This window comes from Gasterosteus aculeatus, chromosome 18 (genome assembly GCF_964276395.1).
Source record: "Gasterosteus aculeatus chromosome 18, fGasAcu3.hap1.1, whole genome shotgun sequence".
NCBI classification, from domain to species: Eukaryota; Metazoa; Chordata; class Actinopteri; order Perciformes; family Gasterosteidae; genus Gasterosteus; species Gasterosteus aculeatus.
The window spans coordinates 12715185-12738975 of NC_135706.1; the positions used below are offsets into that span (position 1 = coordinate 12715185).

General features: G+C 48.6%; 1 protein-coding gene across 4 annotated transcripts in view; it reads right to left on the bottom strand.

Moving 5' to 3' along the window:
* Nucleotides 1-23500, bottom strand: part of sash1a (SAM and SH3 domain containing 1a) — a 116980-nt gene extending 93480 nt beyond the window's left edge. For all 4 annotated transcript variants that reach the window (XM_078093349.1, XM_078093341.1, XM_078093347.1 and 1 more), the window contains exon 1: nucleotides 21988-23500. In XM_078093349.1, the coding sequence (XP_077949475.1) occupies nucleotides 21988-22491 (504 nt within the window). In that variant the 5' untranslated portion in view covers nucleotides 22492-23500. The remainder of the gene's footprint in view (nucleotides 1-21987) is intronic.
* Between the last annotated feature and the right edge of the window lie 291 nt (nucleotides 23501-23791).

Below are 23791 nucleotides of genomic sequence, written 5' to 3' on the forward strand. Positions count from 1 at the left end.
GGGCTACACAACAGACGGTCAATGGAGCCATTAAGGAGCCAATCCGAGGTAACACCGCATCAAATAATTACACTTCTATTCAAATGTTTGCAGTGCAATGGGAAACCTCCCTGACGGGTAACAATTCTCAGCTTATTACGGACAATTTACAGACATCTGGATGGCGATGCATGAAAACACACCTAATGCTCTCTGATTACTCGCTGTGATTTTCTGCATTCTTACCTGCTCTGTGGTTAGACTTTTTTCATACCCAATTGTTGGGGAGGGACTGTTTATTTTCATCAACTGAAGGCGGTGCGATCTAAAGCGGCCGCGTGTTCCAGCTCCCACTTCAGAGCGGACGATACAGGGCAAAGCAGGGGATTGAACCACAGTGGTGAGCTGACTGGCGGCCGGCAGGATACGCTCACTCCCTCCACCGCCGTCGCCCTGCGTCTTTCCCCTCTGTGCCTCTGCATCTGTTGCGCTCTCACAGGCAGATGTTCCTATGAGGAGAGGCAGCAGGCAGATAGACACCACCTTTTGCCCCCCCTTACAAGATTAGCTCTCTATCGGACAGCAACAATAACCCCCGCCCTCTCGCCCCCCCCCCCCCCCCCCCCCCCGCCCGCCCTCTCCAAGCATCGCCACCTCTCCCCGCAGCAGTCCTTTGTATGAGCTTCATTGACCCTCATCGGCAAACAATAAGGACGCATGAGAAGGGCTGGAGGACCCGACGCTCGCTCGTAAGACCCCGTAAGGCCCCTTGACTGTTAAGCAGAGATGATGGAGAATATAAAAGACAGTTTGCGGGTCAGTTATTTGCCCCCCCTTTTTTTTTTTTTTTAGAAAGATGCCCTGATGAATACCCATTTGAATTGTAATGCTGCACTATTAGCCAATTTTGAGTGAAGGCTGAACAAGCTGCAAAGCACCTCGGGACTCTTGCCAGGTTGCTGCGAAGCGGCGAACATTGCATATTTTACTCTGGTTGATTCTGCTGGCAGAGGCCTGGAACGGGGCCATATCCCACTTCTGTTAGGGAGAATAATGATGAATATCTGAGCTGCCATTAATCTCCGTCAGGTATATGCGAAGCAGGCTGTGTGTGTGTGTGTGTGTGTGTGTGTGTGCCACATTCTCCCTGGAGCCAGGTGGTGACCAGACAGCACAAGGTCAGGAGGGAAGGTCGGGGGCCCCTCGTCAGGGACACAGCGACAATGGGCCTCGCATGCATACGGTCACGTAAAACTATTAGTGGTATGTTATCATCATTTTAGCCTAACATGTCATCGCTGGGTGGTTGCAGGTTATGATTTGAAAAGGTTTATAATTTGAAAACTGTCTTTCAACATTCCCTCTCAGTGAAGCACAAGCAAAAGGTTTTCACACGGAGAAAAAAATGCTAATAATTCAGAAACCTCAAAGACGAAAGGGACGCGAAAATGACTAATAGGGTTGAATTGTGTTTCTTCACATTTGACAGTTGCTATTGCACTGCGGCAAGACAGCGCAGACGGCCTGCAGCGCTCCTCTTCTGCTACAAATAATTGAGATTTTGGCAAGTGTTTCAAGATGGGGGAGAAAAGAAAAAAAACAGCATCTCCACATTTCTCCTGTGTGCTCCAGCAATCTGAGCTGGCAGAGACTGATCTTGGAAAAAAAACTCGTTGCAGCGTAAAATGGGACGACGGATGTCTTGTACAGGACATTTTTATTGATGGCGGCGAGGGGACTGAGGCGAAGAAAGAAAAAAAGGTCCCCGCTAAGTGCCAACGCTGAACATGTGGCCCCTGTATTGATTGCGAAATCGCAGTCGGACGCCTCGTGTATTGGGTGTCATCGTGAAAAGCCTCAGTTCTCCATCTGTCTGGTGCAAACCTTCCGGCGGAGGACAGAACACACACACGTGCGCGTTGACAAAGACTCTTGCTTTGCTCGGGTCTCGGGTCCGCCGTGCTTATTTTTGAGGGGAACTCGGCGATACGCCTCCTTCTGCAGCCACTCGTCCGTCGAGGATTTCAAAAGATTTGCCATTCTCTTTGTTAACAACGCCGGCTCTTGCACAGCTCCCTGCAGCTGAGCTGTAATCCCAAAATGAACTCCACTTCACCTCCAACGCCGCCAGCGGGAAGAAAGTAACGCAAAAAAAAAAAGGGGAAAGGCAAAAGGAAAAGTATGCCAACCGCCCACTCGGCCTACTAACCGGAGGATTTCTGCAGAGAAGGACGTCTGCTGGGATTGGAGGAAGCGCACACGTGGGGGGGGGGGGGGGGGACGGTAACCCTGTGCAAGATACGTTACTAACGGCAACAACATGTGCAGGAGCATTGCTAATGCATCGGATACTGTGGCAGTTTTGAGGACAATATAATATTGTTTCTTTAAACCGAGAGGGCAGCGGTTTCATTGCTGCCGATGTAGTGGAACTTTCTAATCCCATAAAGAGTTGTTAGGCCGGCTGTCATAAAAGTCTCCGGGACAGCAGCACTGCTATAAACTGTATTGGATAATGTTATCAATGTTACAGTCATGTGGGTGGGAGTGCAGACAGCAGACGTCTTCGCTCCCTTGTAACGCACGAGGTTGGGTCACGACTCGTTTTACTCCTGGTGGAATTCCTAAAGCCTAAATTCCAAAGAAAGCATAATAAAAAGGATACCGCACACTTAAGCAGAGTGTGCTGAAAAGTGGCTTTTGTTCCGAAAAACGGTTAAGCGTGACCCCTATTGAGAAATAAAAACAAAGTCTATTGAAACAGCAGGACCGAGACATTTTTCTTTAAAAAACACGGACAATCGAGGGAGGACGAATTGGAATAGAAGCATGAGATCCAAACTAAGTTTGATCATTGTTATTTGGATTAAATCACAAGTTGATCTCTTGTCTAGTATGAAATCTGGCTAAATCCTTTCCTGTGAACTACAGCTACATCAGCTTCATCAGAGAGCCTCTTCAGAGGAGCTGAGCTCCAAACAACTTAGCTCCTACTCTGATCTTTGATGAACACCAAGCTCTTCTTGATCGCCGTGTATTTTTGAGAATGACAACACAATAAGACTAAAACTAGTTATCAACCGTCCTAAAGAAAATGTGCTTTTTGTCTAAATGGAGGCTGAGCCCATTGTGTTGTTCGTAGCCACCGCCAAGAGGGGCATTTTACCTTCATACACTCAATTAAACACAAATACGCTCTTAAGTATAATCCAAGTCCTTATCTCATAAGTGATTTAGAGGAGGCAAGGTCACGTACCGCTATTTTCCTTCTCCTGGTTTTATTTTGATTAGATACATTTGATTAGATAAAGGTCCACACGGGAGGACGCCACCAAGTCATAAACACACAGCTGTTCTTATATAACCTGCATCTGGGGAAAAGCAGGAACAATCTAATTGGGCTTTTCCTGTAATGCTTACAACCTTCCTCAATGGTATCAAGGCAGTGGTGTCATCTTTCTAACGTAGCGGTGAGTGAATATGGTCTCGTTCATCTGCAAAAAGCAATCGGACATTTCCTCCTCTGCACCAGACGACATCTTAAGGAACAACCTGGACCGGCTGCAGGCGAATGCCGTGACTCATACGGATCGCTTTGAAGCTGCCCACATCGTGAGATGCACCCGCCTCGTCCCGAAAGGTCTCGAGAGGGATTTTGTTCCGAACGAAAGCAGGCGTCCGCCAGGTGTTGATCTGTTTTCTGAAGGCCCGGCCTCGTGTCGGTGTCGGGAGGGCGTCGGTAGAGGGAACTGCACTAGAGACAGGAGGTGTGAGGTTGAACTGATGGGTGTGAGGAATTTGTCTCACACCCTTCAGAAAGGAGAAAAAGGAAGAGTGATGAGGGAAAGCAGCGCAATAAGGCCACGAATAAAGGTTTAGAATATATATATATATATATATATATATATATATATATTATAAATATATGAGGGTGACAGAGGATGTCGCTATTCAACACAAATTTAATTAAATATAATACGACTTGGGGAATTTTAAATGAAAATTCACACTCATACTTAAAAATGAGAAAAACAAGACAAAGAAAGAAAGAAATGAGTCCAATGATGTGAGCACGGTGATATGGTACAGCTTCTGAGCACAGCCAGTGGAGGAGGGTTTGAAGGCAGAAGATTAGTGGCTCGTTAATGGATACCTATGGCCTCGTCTTTCAAGGACGGATCCCTCTTTTTTTTTTGCAATTTATGCGCAAGTGATTAAAGTGCACCTATTACTGCCTCCCTTAATTGTACCATTTACCAATAATCTAAACATTAACATAATTATTTCAACACAAGCAGCTATTTAATTAAATGGGAGCAGGATTCAAATTAAAGCTATGCTGTTTCAGCCCATATTCAGCCCCACACACCCCCACACACACACACACACGCAAACACACACACACACACACGCACACACAGCCTGATCCGTTACAAGCCCCGCGTACGCACTGCCGAGGAACCCGATCGATTGGGATCACCGTGTTAGCATTGCAGATGGCCATCACGTGAAAGGCATCAACGGGGGAATCAATCAAGGCGCCGGCGTTCGAGTTTCGGAGATTCCGCCGGGATGAATCCGCTCAACTCTGACGGGCTGGGGTTTGGCACTCCGGAGATTTGCTTGTCACAATATTGATTTAGAAATAATTACCGGGGCTGCTTAGCGATTCCGCACACATTTGCGGGTTGTCTTGCCTCCGTCTCCTTCCTGCGCGGCGGCCCGGCCCTCATATCGCCTCTGATTGGATGTAGCAAACAATCTCAGGAGAACTGCCCTTTTTGAAATACAGCTGCAGTCGTCGCCCCCCCTCGAAAAACCACTACAAGCTACTGAGTAATTACCATCAAAGCTGGTGGGTTAGCATTCAAAGCTTGACTGACGGCTATAAACCCCTCTGTATATCACCGTCTATATTCACGTACGAATCGTTGAGGCATTCTATCAAGCGAACTAATAAGTGATTACCGGTAATGTACTTTCCCCCCGTCAGTCAGCTGCAGTGACTCAATAAGAAGAAATTCAGCTTTTTGTCGTACTGCCGGTTGCTAGGATGCAACCTGAGACTGTCCAATTACAGCCAGCCTAACCGCCGGGCAACGCCGCCACTCGCAAATGATCTCCAGAGGTGAGTGGGCCCGTGCTTCAAATCCCTTTCAGTTCACTGTGTCACCTTGCACCGGGCAAACACTTTTACTGATACTAAGCACGGACTTGGAGAGGGGCGGCACGTGCAAAAAGAAAAGAGCACGTAGGATGCATTTCTATCAGCGTTGTTCGTGTGGTTTCGGGCCCATCTGCTCTGCGGGTGGAATATGATGGAGGATGTGTGCGGCCTAACTGCTCCGCGGGGCTAAACGATGGGGAGACATGCTGACTTTAAGAGCTCCAATGGCACTAGATCATACAAACCGTCGCTGCTGCCCTGCTGTAATGGACTAATTAGGGCTCGGTGCAATACAGCGGACAGCGGCTGAGCACGTTCTCCCCGTTGCAGCCTCCCAATCCGTTTCTCACGCTTTCTGCCGGGCCGGTGCCTGAATTAGAGATGTAATCCCCTCCAAGCGTACGTACTGCACGGGAGCTCAGTGAAAGATGCATTTCTGGCTTAATAAACAGAACGTGCAGCCCGGATAACAACATCTACTACCCATAATGGGATAGAACGTAATGAAAAGTATAATCATTTTTTCCCCCCCTTCTGACTGGATCTGAAACCAAATGCTCATAATTCTATTTAAATCTACTGCAGCCCTTTTTAAACTAATCTTGGACATTGTGTTTCGTTTTTTCAAACTTTCAGGCAAAAAAAAATGTGTAATCAGTTTCTACAGCGGCTTGAGTTATTCACATCTGCAACATGTATACGTATGCAGCATCAGAATACAAATAATATCAGTAATTATCCAACATAACAGTCGGGGTCTTAGTCAACTCAATGACAATGTTTCCTTCACCCTGAAGGATTTTAGGTTCTTCACATAATAACCTTCACTGAAGCTGTTGCTATCTATAATTACACCATATTTACCATAACGACCCTATTAAAACCTCTGTGTGAGACCAATAGTTTAGTTATTCACCATCTGCCAACTCGTCTGGCACGTGAGAGCGTAACATCATCACCGATCACACGTTTCCCGGAATCGGCTTCCAGGAGCCGCTCGCCCCACGACGAGGGCTATTTACCGTATCCGGCTGACAGGCGTCACGATGGAGCATCGCCTCCGCTGCCCCCGGCGACCCGACTCGTGCCAACGCGCACTGTCGCTGGACCACCAAGCTCGAGACAGCTAAGGGCTAGTTAGCTTAGCTCGTCTATATTTTATCAAATTTCAACGCGGCGTTGCAAAGCCGGGCAGACGGGTGAGACGTACCCAGGATGAACTAGTGACGCAGGAACTACCAGCGACCTGCGATCACACGAGGCCGCAAGTACAGACTCAATCGATCCAACCGGAGTGGGCGATGAACAAAAAACAAAGAGCTCGTGGCGTAAATAGTGGGACGACCCAGAAAACCAGCACCATGTCCTTGGGCTGACCCGTCACCCTCAGGGCTCGATCACCGGGTATGGAAAATCCTTTTAGCACGTCAGGGCCTTTTTGTAACCAAGGGTGACTGAAATGAACCACGGGGCAAATGACAACGGATAACTGAAAGTTACCGTCAAATGTAATAATTTATTTGCAAAGCGGTATTTTATAGTTCAACCAGTAGTTACAATAGTAACAGTAGTGGCAGCATGAGTAAGCGTCATGTGATGGAAGAATGGGTCAAACTCGGGACTTGAGGAAACCGGAGATCAGGTCTACTGAGGAGCCTATTTTTACACTTTGCTTGGATACGTTTCTGAAAAATATTCAGAGGCCGCAGTAGGCGGCACATACACCTACAGCATCGTGCATATCGCCGGGTCGTGTGTGAATCATATTGATCTCACACACCTGGGGGATGATACAACCCAGCTTGATAAAATTCTGATCAATCCACAAATTGCTTCATATTTTCAGCCCTAAATTGAACCGAGGCAAGAACTTCACGGCCTGTTAGAGTTGTCTGGATAATCAGTAAAGGCTGCAGAAAAACAGACTTCTGAGACTTAATCTGGCTACGCAATGAGAATGGCATTTTGTTTGTTTTTTAATTATTGATACACGAATAATTATTCAAAAGATTATCGTTCTTGGAATCAGCAAATCACTAAGCCCTCAAATTATTATGGATAGTGTTTCATCAAAAAAGCTTTTAGCAAAGTATTTAAAGTAGAATGAAGTTTATGTGCTTTACATAACAGAAAGAAGCCTGAATCCCCATTATTCTTTCATGCTATGCAAATTAAGCAATTCACCTTCACCAAAAGCAATCGGTTGAATTTAAATCAAATTCAATGCATTTATTTTCATGCAGCGCTACGAAAAAGAAAAATCAAATGGCCGTTTTGACACAAAGTGCATTTGGTCCTTTGTTAGGGCAGCTTGATCTGCATCATGTCACTCGCTCGTCATGTAAATAAAGAAATGCAGAGGTGCCGTCATGTGAATTTAGCCTTCGGAACCTCCAGTTTTGTGGGAAAGGGAGCAGACAGGAAGCCGACGCGGAGCTGGAGTTCAGCAGGGCATTCGCACTGCTCCGTTGTCACATTGTGACTTATTTAATCCCAGCAGGGTTTTTAATTACCGATGATTAAAACCCCCCTTTGCCATTCCTTTTTAGTAGAAGCAGGAGCTGCCTTGATACTGAGAAGAAGCCAATAGTAATGCAGTTTTCAAACTGCTTGTTATTTAACAAAAAACACTGGGTGTTGCCAGCAGTGGTTTAAAGGCCGGAGTCTGCGAAATTAAAAAAAGTGCAGTTTGACAACATGCATTGTTTGCAAGTGAAGAATGATTATGGCATTATTACAGCAGGACCACTGAAGGGGCATTCATGCAAAACGGGTGTCCGTGGGTTAGTTCTGCTCTCTCAGCAAACCTGATGAATGGAGACAGGCTAACAGCTACGACTGTAAATGAGTCTGTCCAGCAGTGTGACATAAATTACCACCCTGAGGAACACACACACACACACACACACACACACACACACACACAATAAGGGCACGCGAGTAGAAGAAGGCTGAAGAAGAAAATCAGTTGGATAGACCTTGTTATAAACCCTACCTTAGGTTACCAAAGACAACCCTCTTCTCTTTTCAACGTGTGTGAGACGGACACCGACAGGTGAAATCAGACAAGCGCGCCGTCCCCTGTGGCCTCCGTCCGTCTCTGGGAGTGTTTGACACCTCCATGTCACCTCCATGTCACCTGCTCCCGCGTGGACGCTGGCGTCCATGCATGCAGTTGCAATAATGCGAGCTACAGTGGATCCCTGCTGTGCGACTACACAGTAAGAATTTGTCAGATTACAGATAGTCATTATGTATCCGAAGGTGGGAAAGCCGGAGTGAGATGGTGCTGGAAAAAAAAAAAAAAGAAAAAAGAAAAGCTGCTGCCAAATAATGCGCCGCCATGTAAACACTAATTCAAAGCCACAATTGTCGTTTCCACGAGTCGGTTGATTTGAGCACGATTCGGTGCGACGCTCAAGGATGTTCGATTTGGGAAAACAGAAGGCGATCAAAGGGAAAACAAATAGAAAACACGCGAGTCTCGCGTCTGCCATCTCGCTCTCTCTCTCTCTCTATCGGTCTCTGTTTTTTTGGGGGGGGTCTCGCCCTCCCAGCACGAGCACGCCAGCCAGTCGATCTTGAGCTTCCTTTCCACAGACAGAGGCGCAGACAGCGTCTGCCCATCAAGGGCCTCACGTACCCGTCGAGTAGGAAACAACAAAATAATGTGCAATTAACACTCGTGTGAGTCCACACACCGCGCAAACAGTGCAGACAATGAAGGCCCTCCGAAGGCCAATATTGAGCAGCAGACAAAAGCCTTTCTGATAACGTGTCGTGTGAAAGACACATCTGCAACCTCTTCAATGACAACTGTTGCCATGGCAAAGCTGAGGCGCTTGAATCAGGGGGGGGGGTTCAGTTCGTGCTTCCCTCTCTCCCTCCTGATGGGACACTGTTCACTCTTCAGAGTATTTCTGCCAACTCCGGCAAAATAGAGATTTTGCTTGGTGAAGTGTCATTAGCAAAAGACTTTTTTGTGACTATTTTGGCAATACTCAATACAGGATGGGAGGATTCCAATGTGTTGTAAGGAATGCTGTAGAATTTAGAGCAAAAATAAAGCCTTTTTTTTTCGCCCTTTTTAACTTTTTGGCGAGCTTGCTTCAGCTAAGGAGCTTATTCCGTCTATCGTGCCACAATGTAATCTAGTTATGGCTGCACTCATACATGCATGTAAAGGCGGACAGGGTGGATTAATCACAATGTTTCTATACAATTTGCCAGCTTGCAGGATTGCAGTGATCTAATCCAGTAACCTGTTTAAGTGCTTTTCGTTTACTACACGGTTGAATTTGCCAAAAAAAGATTGAAGATTGAAAAGAGAAGGAAGCATTTTTCCCCCCATAGACTCGGGATCTTTCGTTGGTCATTTCCACATTCTCATCCCCCAAGTAAGGAAAATAAAAGTTAGCAGACAAACTCCTGACGTCGGGCCTCAGCAGTCCGACGAACACGGAACAAACCCAGCATTCATACAAAAAAAATGTGCCGCGGTCAGCGAGCGCTCCTTAAAAACAAACATCGCCGTCGGGCGAAACTCTGTAACTCGAGTACCTCCGGTCAGCTGAAAAAATAGCCACTTGACACAGATTCCCCACCCCACCCCCCCCCCCCCAAAGCGCCGGAGGGCCAGACTGCCACAGCAAAAGCACATGATAAGCATCCTTTCCCATTTGTTTACAAAACAGTGTCAGACGGCGGCGGGGGGCGGCGGGGGGGTGGATGGCTGGCGAATGAGGTCACAAGTGGATTTCGGCAGCGCTATGTAAATGACCTTTCCTATAGTATTTCAATGAGCACTAATCTGCCTGTTTGACCTAGTCTCATCTGCCCCCCCCCCCCTCCCCCATTAACAAAGAGCCTCTGTCAGCGAGTTCCCCTCTGCTGAGAGACAGAGAGGGGAGTGGGAGAGCAGACACACACACACACACACACACACACACACAATATAAGGCTGCTTTGCCAGAAAATGGGAGATCAGCTTGGTTTTCTCTTTAGCTGCACGGAAATAAAAAATAACAACAAAGAGGCAACTCTCTGAAAGAAATAAACGGATTAATTAAATAAAAAGACAAACTCCTGTGCTAGAAGAGACTACACTGCTCAAATAAGAAGTCCAGAGTGTTAAACACTAATCTTGTGAAACCATTTCATCAAGTTTAGTGTGTTAAACTCTTACGTTGTGTGTGTGTGTGTGTGTGTGTGTGTGTGTGTCGCTCATGGTTTATACGGTTGGGTATTACAGCCCATATTCCATTTGACGGCTCAACCCTGGGCGTCTTATCAGAGGAGGGAAGAGATGGGGGGGTATATCAGGCTTACCCCCCACGATAGAGGCCATTTGAGGGGAGACGCACTGGTTTTGCTGGTGTAACTGGCTGACTCGAGCCAGAAGAGGAGACGAGGAGGAGTACGGGTCACTGAGGAACATGGAAACATGAACGGAACGTTTCCCCAACGCAGCTTGCACCCGAGAGAAAAATAGGATCAAGCGTTCAGGGGAACTAAACATGGACAATTTTCTGTCTAAAATATTTCGGCTTGTACTGAGGGGGTCCAAAGACTTGCACTGCTTCAAGTTGAGGGGACTAAGCATGCTTGAGACCCCCCCCCCCCCCCTCTCTTCCTCATGACATGGCACAAGCCACGCATCCCCCTTTCCCCGTGGCCTTTCCCGCCCCAGAGGAACGCTTCTACTCGACCTCTGACCTTCGGTAGGAAGATACGTGACGCGCGGCTAGGAGCATGTGAGCAGCTGAGGGCCCGAGGGCCCGAGGGCCCGAGGGCGGGCCAGGATTGGCTGCGGGCCCGGATACTCCTGCAGGCCATGCCTGGAGAAATACCCTTTTGGATTGAATGACCGTGGGTCCTCATCTCCAGTGATGCATTCCTCCCAGGGCTCGCTATTTAGCCGAAAGGCGTTTGCTGCTTATACAACATACTCCACACACCCTCGCAATACCTCGGTGACCCATTTCTTCAGCTTTGGCTTTCAAATCCCGAGGTGTGACACGCGATACGGGAGGCAGTTGGAGAAACTGCAGCACCGGGTTTAAAATGACCCACCTGTCAATAAATGACAGGCAGAAAGCCCTAACCGGGCGGCAGGACTGATCCCAGCCACTATGATTACAGGCGCCCCCCCCCCCCCATCCCTGGGCTTATTGTGCACAGGATCACAGGCGAGCACACCACCCAAAAAACCGCAGCGGTGCTCCTACATGTTGCCTTGGTAACGTACCACGGAGATAAAAAAGAAAAGAAAAAAACACACTTGCAGTGCTGGGAAAATAGTTAGGACTTGATATCCAATAATGAGCTGGTTATGAATGGGGTTCAGTGGGGGGGCTTCACTCGGGGCTGTGGGGACTGTAAATAACCAGGCTTCATGCTCCATTTCAACACGGGGGAGAAAACCCAAAAGGAGAAGTTGGCACGGGGGGGGGGGGGGGGGGGGGGTTAATGTGGAGGCTTAACAGCATCATAATATTGTCGGTGTTTACACTCTGGGCCGAGTCTAGTTGCAGCGTTAATGTGTTAAACAGGCAGTCGTGCTGGAGGAAGGAGGATTCTGGGATGGCATCCATCAACCTGAGCCCCACACACACACACACACACACACACACACACACACACACACACACACAGACTGAGCTCAGGGCCTTATTTAGAGAAGAAAAAGCTACGACACTTCTGACCGTGCTTTACATCCCAGGGCTGTTTCCATTTCCTGGGTGGGGGGTCGGGGGGGGGGGGGGGAGTAGGGGCACAGTGCTGACTCGATAAGAAGCGTCCTTGGCGAGAGCCCACATGGCCGTTAGTCAGCCACTGGACTCCGGAGGCAAAGGACAGGTTGAGATGCGAGAGCGTGATCCAACACGGAGCGGGATACACATGAAAGTGGACTAAGAAATCTGCCACGTGTTAGTCGGGCAAACACGAAGAGCTGAAAGAAGCATGCGTGCTTCCACTCACTTTGTCATCATCTCATTTTGCAATCATCTCCAAATTCAGTCTGCAAACTCCTGAAGAGAAAACGCTCGTTAGGCAACAATCGTCTCATCAGAGTCTCAGTGTGGAGAAGCTTGCATGGAGATGAATCTGGAGACGGCTGCGGCTTATTGGGACGCTAACTGGCAATGAGAGAAGTGCCGGCTTTCAGCAGTGGCGTGCAGCTGGTGACGAGAGCGCCTTTACAGAGCAGCTACAACTTAAAACACTGCACATACAAATGAACACAAAGTCAGTCACTTTTGTTCATAAAGGAGTCCAATAACATTATTTTAAAAACCCAGAAAAGTCCGTTTGTAATGTAAATCCTTGCATGGGAAACACATTTCTAAAGCATTCATGTGGCTGCTGTTTCATAGCGTTGCGTCTTCAGAGGAGTGTGTGTTCTATGGCTCCGTGCACAGCTCCACTGTAACCCAGAACAAGAGCAGCAGGCAATATGATGCTGGGTTGAGGTTTGGCAGAAGGAAAAACCAGACCCTCATTTTACAACAGCGCATACAGTAGTATTAATATTAGAAATGCGGCTACGGTATTTACTTTTCCATGACAGATCGTGTAAACGGCATCACTCGTGTGACCGAAATAGACGCTCGGTCTCATCCGAGTCTTAACCTCTGAAGACGTAATGCCATTTCATAACAAAGGGCTCCTCAGCCTCTGGAGTGGAGAGGCTCCATCAACATACTGATTAGGGTTACAGTAGAAGCTCGGCGCTAATCAACAATAAGAGCGCACTCTGTTGTGATGGCAGACACCGTGATGGGGCTTTGATTTCTAGACTAACATATTTAAGGGGACGAGATGTCCTACATTTATCCGCTGAATAGGACGGACTGCTTTTGTTCTACTGAATTATGCAGCTGTCGGAGCGAGAGAGGCCGTCGTTTGTCATGGTTCCGCCGTGTTTCAGGAGGAGAGAAGAAAAAAGGAAAAGGTGAGCGTCAGAGTAACGTATTTACTGACATGTCTTCTCTTTGTAACGTCTACAATATCATTTATACACAAAGCCCCGACCATGAAGCTCCCTTCCTGGCAAATTGTAAAATATGAAGACCACTTTACATGACAATTGCTGTAAATCCGGCTGTGGGATTCCTGCATGACAATGAAGACAGTCTCCACACATAATCGCTGCCCTCAACTTCCACCGCTGCATTGTCGTCTTATTTCCCAAAGAAGCCCGAGCAACGCTGCCACCGGTGTCAGGAGAGACCTTTTGTCATCTCTAGGGAAGTATTAGCAAGATAATCTATTTCTCCGCTTCAGCCAGGAGTGATGGAGGATTGAGAGGAGGATTGAGAGCTGCAGGGAATGATGGGAGAAGCACGATGCTGCAGGCCGGAGACAAAGACTCACGTTACAATACAGTTGTCCTGCACACCGCCCCCCGATGCTGAGGCACAAAGGATCCACTTCCTCAGCGCTCAGGCTGTTGTTAGATGAAGGTCGGAGAATGAGTTGGATAAAGGGCCAAACACTAAGTGAAAGTATTCGGGGGTTTATAGTTCTGCAAAGAACTTCACTCAGTCACTACGTCTCAGCAATCTTCCCCACTTGGTTGATGAAATGACTGCAGATCCAATGGTTCTGATATTAATCATTCAGCTTGTAACTGCTCTGGAGTAGGAAATGCCTCACACTTAAGGCTGCAAACAAGCTTGTAAATGCAAACGATTATTATAAATATATTATGAGAATGTCAGGGTGTGATAGCTCTTCGTTTAAAGAAAAAAAGACTGCAGGACGCATTTATATCACCTCCAACTGTGTCTAAAACTACTTTTTACTACTGTTTATCTGCCTGTCTGCCAGCACTCCGGTTCGTTTGCCCCGTGAGTTAACGAGAATGAGGTGAAACTTGGGTGAGGAGGATGTTTGGCGGAGCAGAGAGAAAAATTCCCCATGCGTGACCCCTCCGCTCGGGGGGCCTGGACGGCGAGCTGTCCGTCGGCCAGCTCATTGTTTGGCTTCTGTGTGCGACATCAGCTCTGTGCCGCCGTGGATCCATAGGGGAAGAGGAGACTCACGGCACTTCCTCTGCAACCAAAGGCCGTGACCGCTGCCCGTTAGCTGCAGATTATCGGCCTGCCGTTGCTACGCAGGAAACTTTGGCCTGAGGGGAACACGGCAATATATATTCACAGGTGTCCTTAAAACACTCCTGCGTAGCTCTCTTTCCTGTTAGTCCATGATTTTTCCATGATAGAATATTAAAATGCTCATAATAAGTTTCAATTGTTAATTTGGCAAAAATAAAATATGGATTTAGCCTGTTTAAAAAAAAAAAAAAAAAAAAGCTGGTCACTTGACCGGTTACATAAACCCTGCCTGTCTTTGGGCAAAAGTCAAACCGGGTCAGCTGCAATGAAGAGAAGCTTTCAGATGGCCGTGTTTACCATTGAGCCCAAAGCTTCCTGATGACTTTGTTCACACAGTCGACTCGGGTCAAGACTCCAGTTGACCGTAACATGAACCCGAAAACTAAAACTCTGAGGTTAGAAGAAAAAAGGATTAAGGAAAAGAGACTCTATTTCCAGATGTTCCTTTAGAAAGAAGTGTTAAGGGACATTTAAGTAAACATGGGCTCTGGTTTTATTTGCTGCTATGAAGATCGTGGTTCTGCGCTTCAGATGAAGGAAAACACGTCGCAGAAGTTGACAAAACTATTAAAAAAAAGTGTGGAAACACATTGCTTAGTTTGTCTGGTGCACGTCCACTTCCTAACATCTTCTCCTGTGTGGTTATTTCATGAATAAAAACATTGCTCAGAGTTGAACACGCCAGAGCGGGATAACATTTTACACAAGTTCTCAGTTTATTTTCCTTGCTTAACCGATTGTCTCCAGAGTTCTGTGCGTTTCAGGGTAGGCTGAGAACCGGTGAGCTGAATAATGTCTGGCGGAGGCAACCCAAACAATAACCCTCTCGAGCAGACGTTTCACGGCAGCATCCGCGGGACTCCCCGTGATTTACAACGGGTTTTTTCCCCAGCGGAGTCCCCATCCATCCCTGCGCGAAGCGTCCCGGCGGGCGATTAAACGCCTAATGAATAGAACAATTAACTCCAACGTGTAGAGGGGTCAAAAAGCGGCAATTGCCGCGGTGAACTCCAGACTGTCAGCATGAGCAGGTCTGGATGGGTCCACTAATGACGCCTGTGACTACTTGGCTGCAGCACATCGAGTACTGTCCCCCGGTCAAAGGTCGTAGATCAACAGTTACTAAAAAAAAAGTCACTCGAGATGCCAAACGCGCGCAATCCGCCTTCTTTGCCGTCAGGTCTTAAGTAAGCTTCTGTCAGCAGCAAATTTCCCTGAATTAGCATCACCACAGGAGACACGAGTCCCGCGGTTTTCACTTCACACGCAAACGCTCCGCTTCCCGCGCGGACGGAATCTGCCGCAACGCACACGAATGTTTGCTGAAGGCTTGGAACACTGAATGCCACGAAAACCAACAAAAAGACACACGAGGCGCACCTGCAGAAAAAAACGACGCTGCCTTTTTGCACGAGAACACGTGCAACACACAGGCCCGTGAGCCGGCGTAGGCGTGTTCGAGGAATGCAGTAACTGCCAGGTAATTTGGGGCTCACATTCAGGTATGCAGAGCCGCAGGGGAAGACAGACAGACAGACAGACAAGAGCTTGAATCTCCAGCCACTACAAAGCACTCAGGTACGCTCGGCATCGGGCACGTGGTCTCCATGATCAAAGCTGGCAGCCTGGCCCGGCCCTCATGCCGTCCAAATGAACCAATTGGGGGATAAGGAGGGCGGGATGGGGCGTAGGGGGGAGACCACGTGCACCACGCTGGCAGCGGCTTCAGACGAGGTAATTACACACGCTCTCTCCCCGTCTGTCCCTCCGACACTCACACTCACCGCCATCATGCCCCACTCGTCTCTCTGCACCCCTGCATTATACGCCTAAAACAGTCCCGAGATAATATGAGCCGACATGAGCCAAACTGCCGCTGCTGCTACACGCAGGACAATTAAGCCCTGTTGTAGGTGGCGGTGCTTTAATCCTCCCAAAAGGGCGGTGTGCTTTTGAGAGGTCCTGCACACGAGCCGCGGGTCACTCCGGAGCCGACGAGCAACCAGAGAGCAAAACCTCTCTGCCGCCATCATTCTGATTCACGGAGCTCGTCGTCCGAACCCCCCCCCCCCCCCCCAGTGAACTCACTGAACTCATCTTCAACAGCATATTCATAGGAAGGAAAAAGAAGAAATTCCTGCCGGTGGAAAAAGGGCTGAAGAAAAATGACAGGAATGGCCTTTGTCATGTTTCTAGAAGAGCTACACTGGTGAAAAGGAGCCTGCAACCATCTAGATGTTTCCTCTCATGCACAGCCGAGCACTGGTGCTGTAGTGGTGGAATAACTGGTCCTGGAATAAAAAAATCTCAACAATAACCTCATAGCTTGCATGTTTTGTGTGCAAAATATGCTTGTCCCATCTCCTCAAATGAGAGCCGCTTGAGCGATATTCAAACTATGCAGCACAGATGCATATGCAGAATTTTAAAACAACCCATGCAAGTCTGCCATGTAAATCATTTTTCAGCGAGGGATTAAACAGCAAAAAATAGCGGTGGATTTTTATTACATCTTTACCGATATTCCCTTTAGTGTGCGACCTCCCAGGTCGTGGGTGTGCGTGTGTGTGGGCGTCGGGGGGGGGGTAATTAGCCTCCCTGGACTGTAGGTCACACAAGACTACCTGCAGAAATACAGCAAAACCCAGTCGCTGAGACGACGAAGAGCAAAGCACCCGCGCTGCGCCTGTGCTGCACGCAACAATGTACGCTCAGGCTTTTTACGAGGACGCGTAATGATCCCCTCCAGAGCGATCGCGGCCGGCGTGGTAATGAGTGCGTGCTAGGCGGGGATGTAGAGAGAGAGGGGGGGGGTTGGGGGGGGGACGCGTGCGGATGTGTTGACTTGCAAGCGTGTTTGCAATCTGGATGCTGACACAGACAGATGCTCCGGCCTGCTCTCTTGTCACTCTCCATCCTTGTGGGGCACTTGATATCTTCATCATTTTTATTTTGTTTTTTTGTCTTCATTATGTGCTGGAAGTGTAGCAGAGGCTGCCGTGGCTGTGATAGGATTCGATTAGGCCGCTTTTGTGTTTTGCATTTGCTCCCGCTGACTGGAATCGAGGGGGATTTGAATTTTTTTGTCAAACAATTTTGTATAAATAAAAGATAGATTCAGATTCTCATTGATGTGTTTTCCATTGAGCCAAGTGAAATAGACTTTTTTAACTTATGGCTGAGAACAAAGTCAATATACTTAAGGGGATAGTAAATATTGACTACATGTCTTACATTGGAAGAAAAAGGAAAAATAGAAAAGGCCAATTTACCGATACAGTTATACTTGTTGATTGATCGTGCAGCCTGCAGTCGTTCCTGAAGCAGATGTTATTTGGTCCTGCAGACCGGCTGTCTGCAAGCCGCTGAAACCTTGGACCGGAATAGCTCCGATAATGTATCTGTCATGAATGTGTGTCATCAGGACCGGTACAGTGGAAAACTAAACGGCTGCACAGCCTGACCTGTTTTATTTAAAGATGCTGCCATGACCGCATACCTTTCAAATGATGCACATATACGGTAGCTGACATGTTATTTAAATATATCTCCAAAAAGGCCGGAGGTAGTGACATCTGCTGCCTCGGCATACATTCTGTATTTCAACCTGAACTACATGTCTAAGTGTGATCTTTGTATGTCATCTCGTCCGGGGGATTAAAAGAGGGCCTAACAAATCTAGGCGTGACCCCCTCCCTGCTGAAACGAGGAGGCCAGCTGAAAACACAACTTTCCCACATTTGCAGAGGATCCCAGGAGATGGGCGGTCAAGACAGAAACTCCCGCGCTACATTATCGAAAGAGGGGGGGAACCAACCAGCGAATCGGTCTTTTCACTGAAAGCACTTGAGGAAATAAATGACGCGGCTCCTTTTTCCCCACATGGGCCAACGGGAGCAAAGAAATTGCCCCGTGAATTATTGCCCACATGATTCCGTACGGATGGGAAAGTGATTATGCACACTGCTATGAGATGTAAACATCGCTCCGCTGTGACGCTGAAGAGCAGAAGAAGTTTGGCTTCGTGTCTCAGTCGGAAGGTCAAAAGGTCACTTTGGTTAACAAAGAAGGTTCCAAAAGGCCCGAAAATGCAGGTTGTTTACATCGAGAGTCCGTGAATACGGGACTTATTCCACTTATCCCTTTCTAGTGCTCCACACAACGCCTCCATTCTATAATGTCAATAACTTTACTAAACCGACTTTGTCCTCTCACGACAATAGAGGCTGGTCCTCAACTTCTTTTACGACTTCCCCTTTATGAGTCCTGAGTTGATTATGCCTTTGGGACGCCCCTCAATAAAACTAAAGCAAATAGAACTTTTCGGTTGAGCCCGGCTGAAAGGAAAAAAAAAGAAAAAGTAAAAACTGGCTCGTGTGAAAGGCTTTCACCCTGCAGCCCGGGACGGAGTTGACATTGGCTAAATGAGAAGCTCTGGGACACTAATCGAGATAAAAGGACTGGAACAGGAAGTGAGGTGAGTGTTTGGCGTGTCGCGTAGAGAACCTCCTCGCGCTTTATATAGCAGGCTAATAAAACGGTTTGTGAAAGGCCACCTTTCCTCCTGCACACCCGCTAGGCGGAGAACACCTCTGCGCGTCCACTGCATTGCTTACATTCCTCAGTGCCAGTTAAGCCGGAGGCCTCGCAATCCCCTGCCTCCGCATTTGATCAGCTGTTCAGTGGGAGTCAGAGAAAGGCCCGGAACATCAAACCGTCCGGTTGCTACAGTAGCTCTCCTCCTCCCACGCACCCACTAAAATGCAGTTTACCCAGCAAAAACAATGTGGCCATCTATTTAATTCCCTTCCTCTCCGCATGACACCGGTTTCTTTTTTATCTGCCACCCAATCGGCAAAATTTCGGAACGCTTGCCTGCGCGGCCGCTTTTTCAATGGACGGAAATTGGGAATGTAAAAACAGGGCAGTAGTGAAAGCACACGCGACTCCGTCGGCCGCCACTCAAACAATGGAGAATCTCCCAGTGTTTAGCTGCTGCTTCCTCCTGAAACACAACTCGAACAATGAGGCGCTGGCGCGTCTGCCGTTTCTAGCAACAGACTCATCTTCACACATTCTGGCCCTGAGCAGAATTATTTAAAGTAAGCGGGAGGGCGGCAGGGAGGGGCGGCTTTCCTCTGATAAGATAAAACAATTGGAATTGTCAGAGATCACCAGAGTGATAATAGGAAGCAGACAGATATATAATTGGACGCAAAAACAAAGTAACTATTGTCCTTGTTCGCCGCACATTACTGACAACTACAATATTAGTTGAATTGCGATTGCATTGAGACCGAAGGAAATATGGTTCTGCAGCCAGGTGACAAATGGATATAAGTACATGTGTGAATAGAAAAAACCTAGATAAAAATATGTGTTACAGGGATATGAACACCGATGAGAGCAACTAACGTCAACCCATTGTGAAACAAAAGCGGTGCGAGATGCAGGAATTTACTCTTCTTCTCTCTTGAGAAGTGTCACAAATCTGAAAGACGGTCTTCAGAAAAAAAAAAAAAAAAAGGCCGGGTTCTTTTGTTTCGGGATTGCAAAGCTGACACTGTTCACGTGAATTAATACTCAAAAAAAGAGAAAAGGGCAGATCGGAGATCAAAAGGATAGAGGATTCATTTAAGGTTAACGCTACAACTGCAGCGCGTTCTGCAACAGGCACCGTCTCGCCGGCTTCTATTGCTCCCCGATGAACGATTTGGAAATGTGCGGCTCGTAGAACAAGTGTTTGTTTACATCGTACCAAATAATACTCTCTCTCTCTCTCTGACAAGGGGTCTCTGCGGCCTTGATAAGGATCATGGGTATTTATTACACCCAGCAGAGCCTTTTCAGTAAATCCTCTGATAAAAATCTAGCACACACACAGGAGAAGGTTTCTGATTCTTAGTGCTTTTATTGTCTATATGTTTTTGCATATTGCAGAACAATGGGGGGCAAAGAGGTGAACAGAGGCCTCTCAGACCAGCACACACAAATCCATGCGTATTGAGAGGACGGGTCAAATGTGGATGGAGATCTCGGTTATGATACGAACATCCCTTCGAGACCGACTTGTGTGTCCTGTAATTGCCCCGAGTCTGGCTCTCCGGTCCCAAAGGCACAGAGGGAGGGGAGACATCTACAGCTCCGTCTCTCACGCTCCTCTCACTCCTCCGGGGGAAGAAGCACTCGGCTGGAGCCCATTCAAGACCACAGGGTCACACACACACAGACGGACACAAAGTGAACCCAGGAGAGAGCGACGGAGAAAGACCTTGACCTGCTCGTTCTCCTCGAAAACCTCAATGCCAAAGCTTGGGCTCCAAATAAATGCAGCCTTCAAAAAAAAGGGCAGAGATGGTTTAACCCTCTGCCTCAACACTTTGTTTCAGCCCTGGTTTTGCAGATAATCCCTTACAAATCCTAAATCTCTGTGGGATTCACAGCCAGCCAGAAGTGTGAGAAATCACGAACCGTGCTGAAGCTGGTATCAGTTTGAAAAGCGGACGTGGAAGCGAGCAAACTGGGCTAATTGACAATTGCTAAAGTTTGGGGGTCCAACTAAATAAATGATGCGGTAGATACGGACGATACGTCGAGCTACGAAGTCATACAGGCTGCACGTGAAGGCCGTACATTCGGGTTCTTCTTGCCGTTGGGACGGCCGGCGAGGGTGAAAAGCCGTTATGGAGACCTGACCAAGAGTATTTGCATGTCCACACAGATGGTCCAACTGCCACGCTGATCCCCCTCACGCCCGTCCAACTATCGAATCAGCAGCATATTCGACGATGGTAGAAAAAACGGGCCTGTTGCTGCGCCCGTCCCCCCCCCGTCCCCCGTCCCCACATCAAAAACCGCAATCTTCTTCAATGGCCTGCAGACACGCCAATCAAAAGCCTCCCTGTATGTCTAAAGCTGCCATTCAGTGGAGCCCTCGCAGCTGCTCGGGCATATGATTCAGACGCTTTTGAAGAAAGGTCACGATCAGTCCTGTTGAACAAGAGGCCCTCTGAGTCCTGCTCCAGGACGGCCACAGCCTCCCTCCGGGCCGGGCGCTCTTCATTCACAGCCCCCCCCCCCTGCCATCGAAAGCCCGTTCTCGAATTCATCACAGCAAAGAGCCGTCGGGAGGTGAAGGGGGGGGGGGGCTGGTTGGCCACCCACACTGAACTCTGAGGCGAGCCACCGGACAGGTGAGGTCAGAGTAGATTAATTATCACAGTGTAAATCTGCCCCCCCCCCACCGCGTGCCCCTCCTACAGGAAATGACAGGCAGGTTGAAAGCTCCTCAAGATCTCCTCTCTCCGTTCCCGGCTTATTGATCGGCAGCAACTTCATTCACCATCACTCATTGTTAATGCAACCGCTCTGCTGCAAATGTTTACGCGTCCCGCCTGTGACTCCGTTTCCTCCTTTATTTTGATGTTAAACACACGCGAAAGTGGCCCCTTTGTTCAAGGAGATTATGACGGAAGGAAGCGTGGTGATGGATGATGCCAAACATGAATAATTGGCAGAGGTCTTTTTAGTCAATAAAACTGTGGCTCTTGTTTGATGAATGAAAGATGCCAAGAACCGCATTTCAACATACTTAAAAATCTATTCAGAATGGGTTAAGAGAAGATATAGAAGTGTGCGTCAGACCAAATTGAGTTGGGACAATTCTGCAGTGTTTGATGGGGATCTGGTGGTCCTTGTCGTGTCCGCCCAGGTTCCTCTTACCTTATTGGAGTAGGGCGGCTTGGCGAGGTTGATCCCATCTCTGATGAGCTTATCCCTGATCATGATCTTCAGCTTCAGCTTGGGGTAAATCACCAGCTCCCTCCTGTTGCCCAGCGTGCGGTTCCTCTGCGCGCCCATGTGGCCCCCGTGGCGCCCGATCCGCTCACCGGTGGGCTCGGTCCAGGACTTGGATCCCCGCAGTTTGGACTCGTACTGGTCCGCCACGTGACTGGTATAAACCTCGGCGGCGGGTGGCATCGGCTCCAAGGTGAAATAGAGTCCACTGGCCGTCTCGCTGGCTTCGTCCTTCAGCCTCCTCACCGCGTCGTGAATCCGTTGCCGGTGGTGCGGGACGCAGACCCCGATGGCGTCCAGGTCGGGGTCTCCGATCTGTTTGCAGACCTCCAGATCGTCGTAGCCGTTGTCCACGAAGGCCTCGACGTACTGGGCAAGCTGCAGGGTCTTCAGCCACTCGAAAACGATGACAGGTCCGCTGCTCGTCATTTTGGCTGTCGCCGGATTTGGCTCCGACTCCGGGACGGGAAGAAGACGCCGCGGTCGATCGCTTCTAGTCTCCCAGCCGGCGTCTCAAACGCATTATGCGGTTGTTGATGACCACGTGCGCGCTCTCAAAGTATTATGAAAGTACAGATGTTCTGGACTGTTGCTCCAATCCTCCAACCTTTTGATGGCGCGATGTCGCAAGACATAACAACAGAGCCGTAAGTGAATTAAAACAGGTTGAGCCTGACAGTCCGTTCTTGTCTGGAACACCTGTCAATGTCTCCAAACGAAGATCGGCTCTCACGTCCTAAATGGCATTTCTGTGACTTACCGCGCGCATTCAGTCCAGTCGGCTTACTTAAACATATAAAGAAAGCAGTCGTCTCAAAACTATTGTGATTCAAATAGCTGCTCAATGGGATTTCGTCCGTTACGCGCGGCAGCTGCTCGGTCTTAAAAAAGAGAATCTGTTTCGGGTTTTTTTACAGCTTATCCTGCTTCCTTAAAGTCCTCCGTGTCGCCAAAGCCGAGCGCCTCGAGAGAGTAAATCCAAAAGGGTGCAACAACAACAACAACAACAACAACAAAAAACGACAGAAAGTCGGCCGCGGACGATCGGAGGCGACCGCGAGGTTCCGCGCAGGTTTTACGCGTATTCCGGTTCTTCCAGCCGGCACATCAGCGCAGTGGAGCCGCGCAGCCAAGAGCCAACGTGCTCACTGCTGCTCCTCTGCCGTCCACGCCCCCCCACGCATCTCACCGTGCCCATTTAAAAATAGTCCCCCACCCACCTCTCTCTCTCTCTCTCTACCAACTTGTCACGCCGAGTCGGGGGACACAATGGGTCACACCAAAGTATGCGCGAGACGACAGCGCACGCTAAGCCCGTCGCGCAGTAGAAACGAAACCCCGAGTCACATTCCTCCCCAACGATGGGATTTCGTTCTCCGCACCTCTCTCTCTCTCTCTCTCTCTCTCTCTCTCTCTCTCTCTCTCTCTCTCTCTCTCTCTCTCTCTCTCATACACATACGCGTCTACTCATTCAGCGCTGGCACGCTTCTGTTTCTCGGTGCGCATGAGCGCCCTCTATGTGGCGAGTGGGGAACTGAGGCCTCCTCAGCACCGGGGAGAGGGGGTGGGGGGGCTGATGAAATAGAAGAAACTGAGGCAGTAACCCATTGGCTGCACGAACAGACATTTGATGCAATTTCTCTTTCGACTCTTTACAGCAACGCAGAGCGATTGGTGCCCGACGGTCGGCGTCTAATTGCAGCAGCACCGGATGCTTCCATTATTGGTA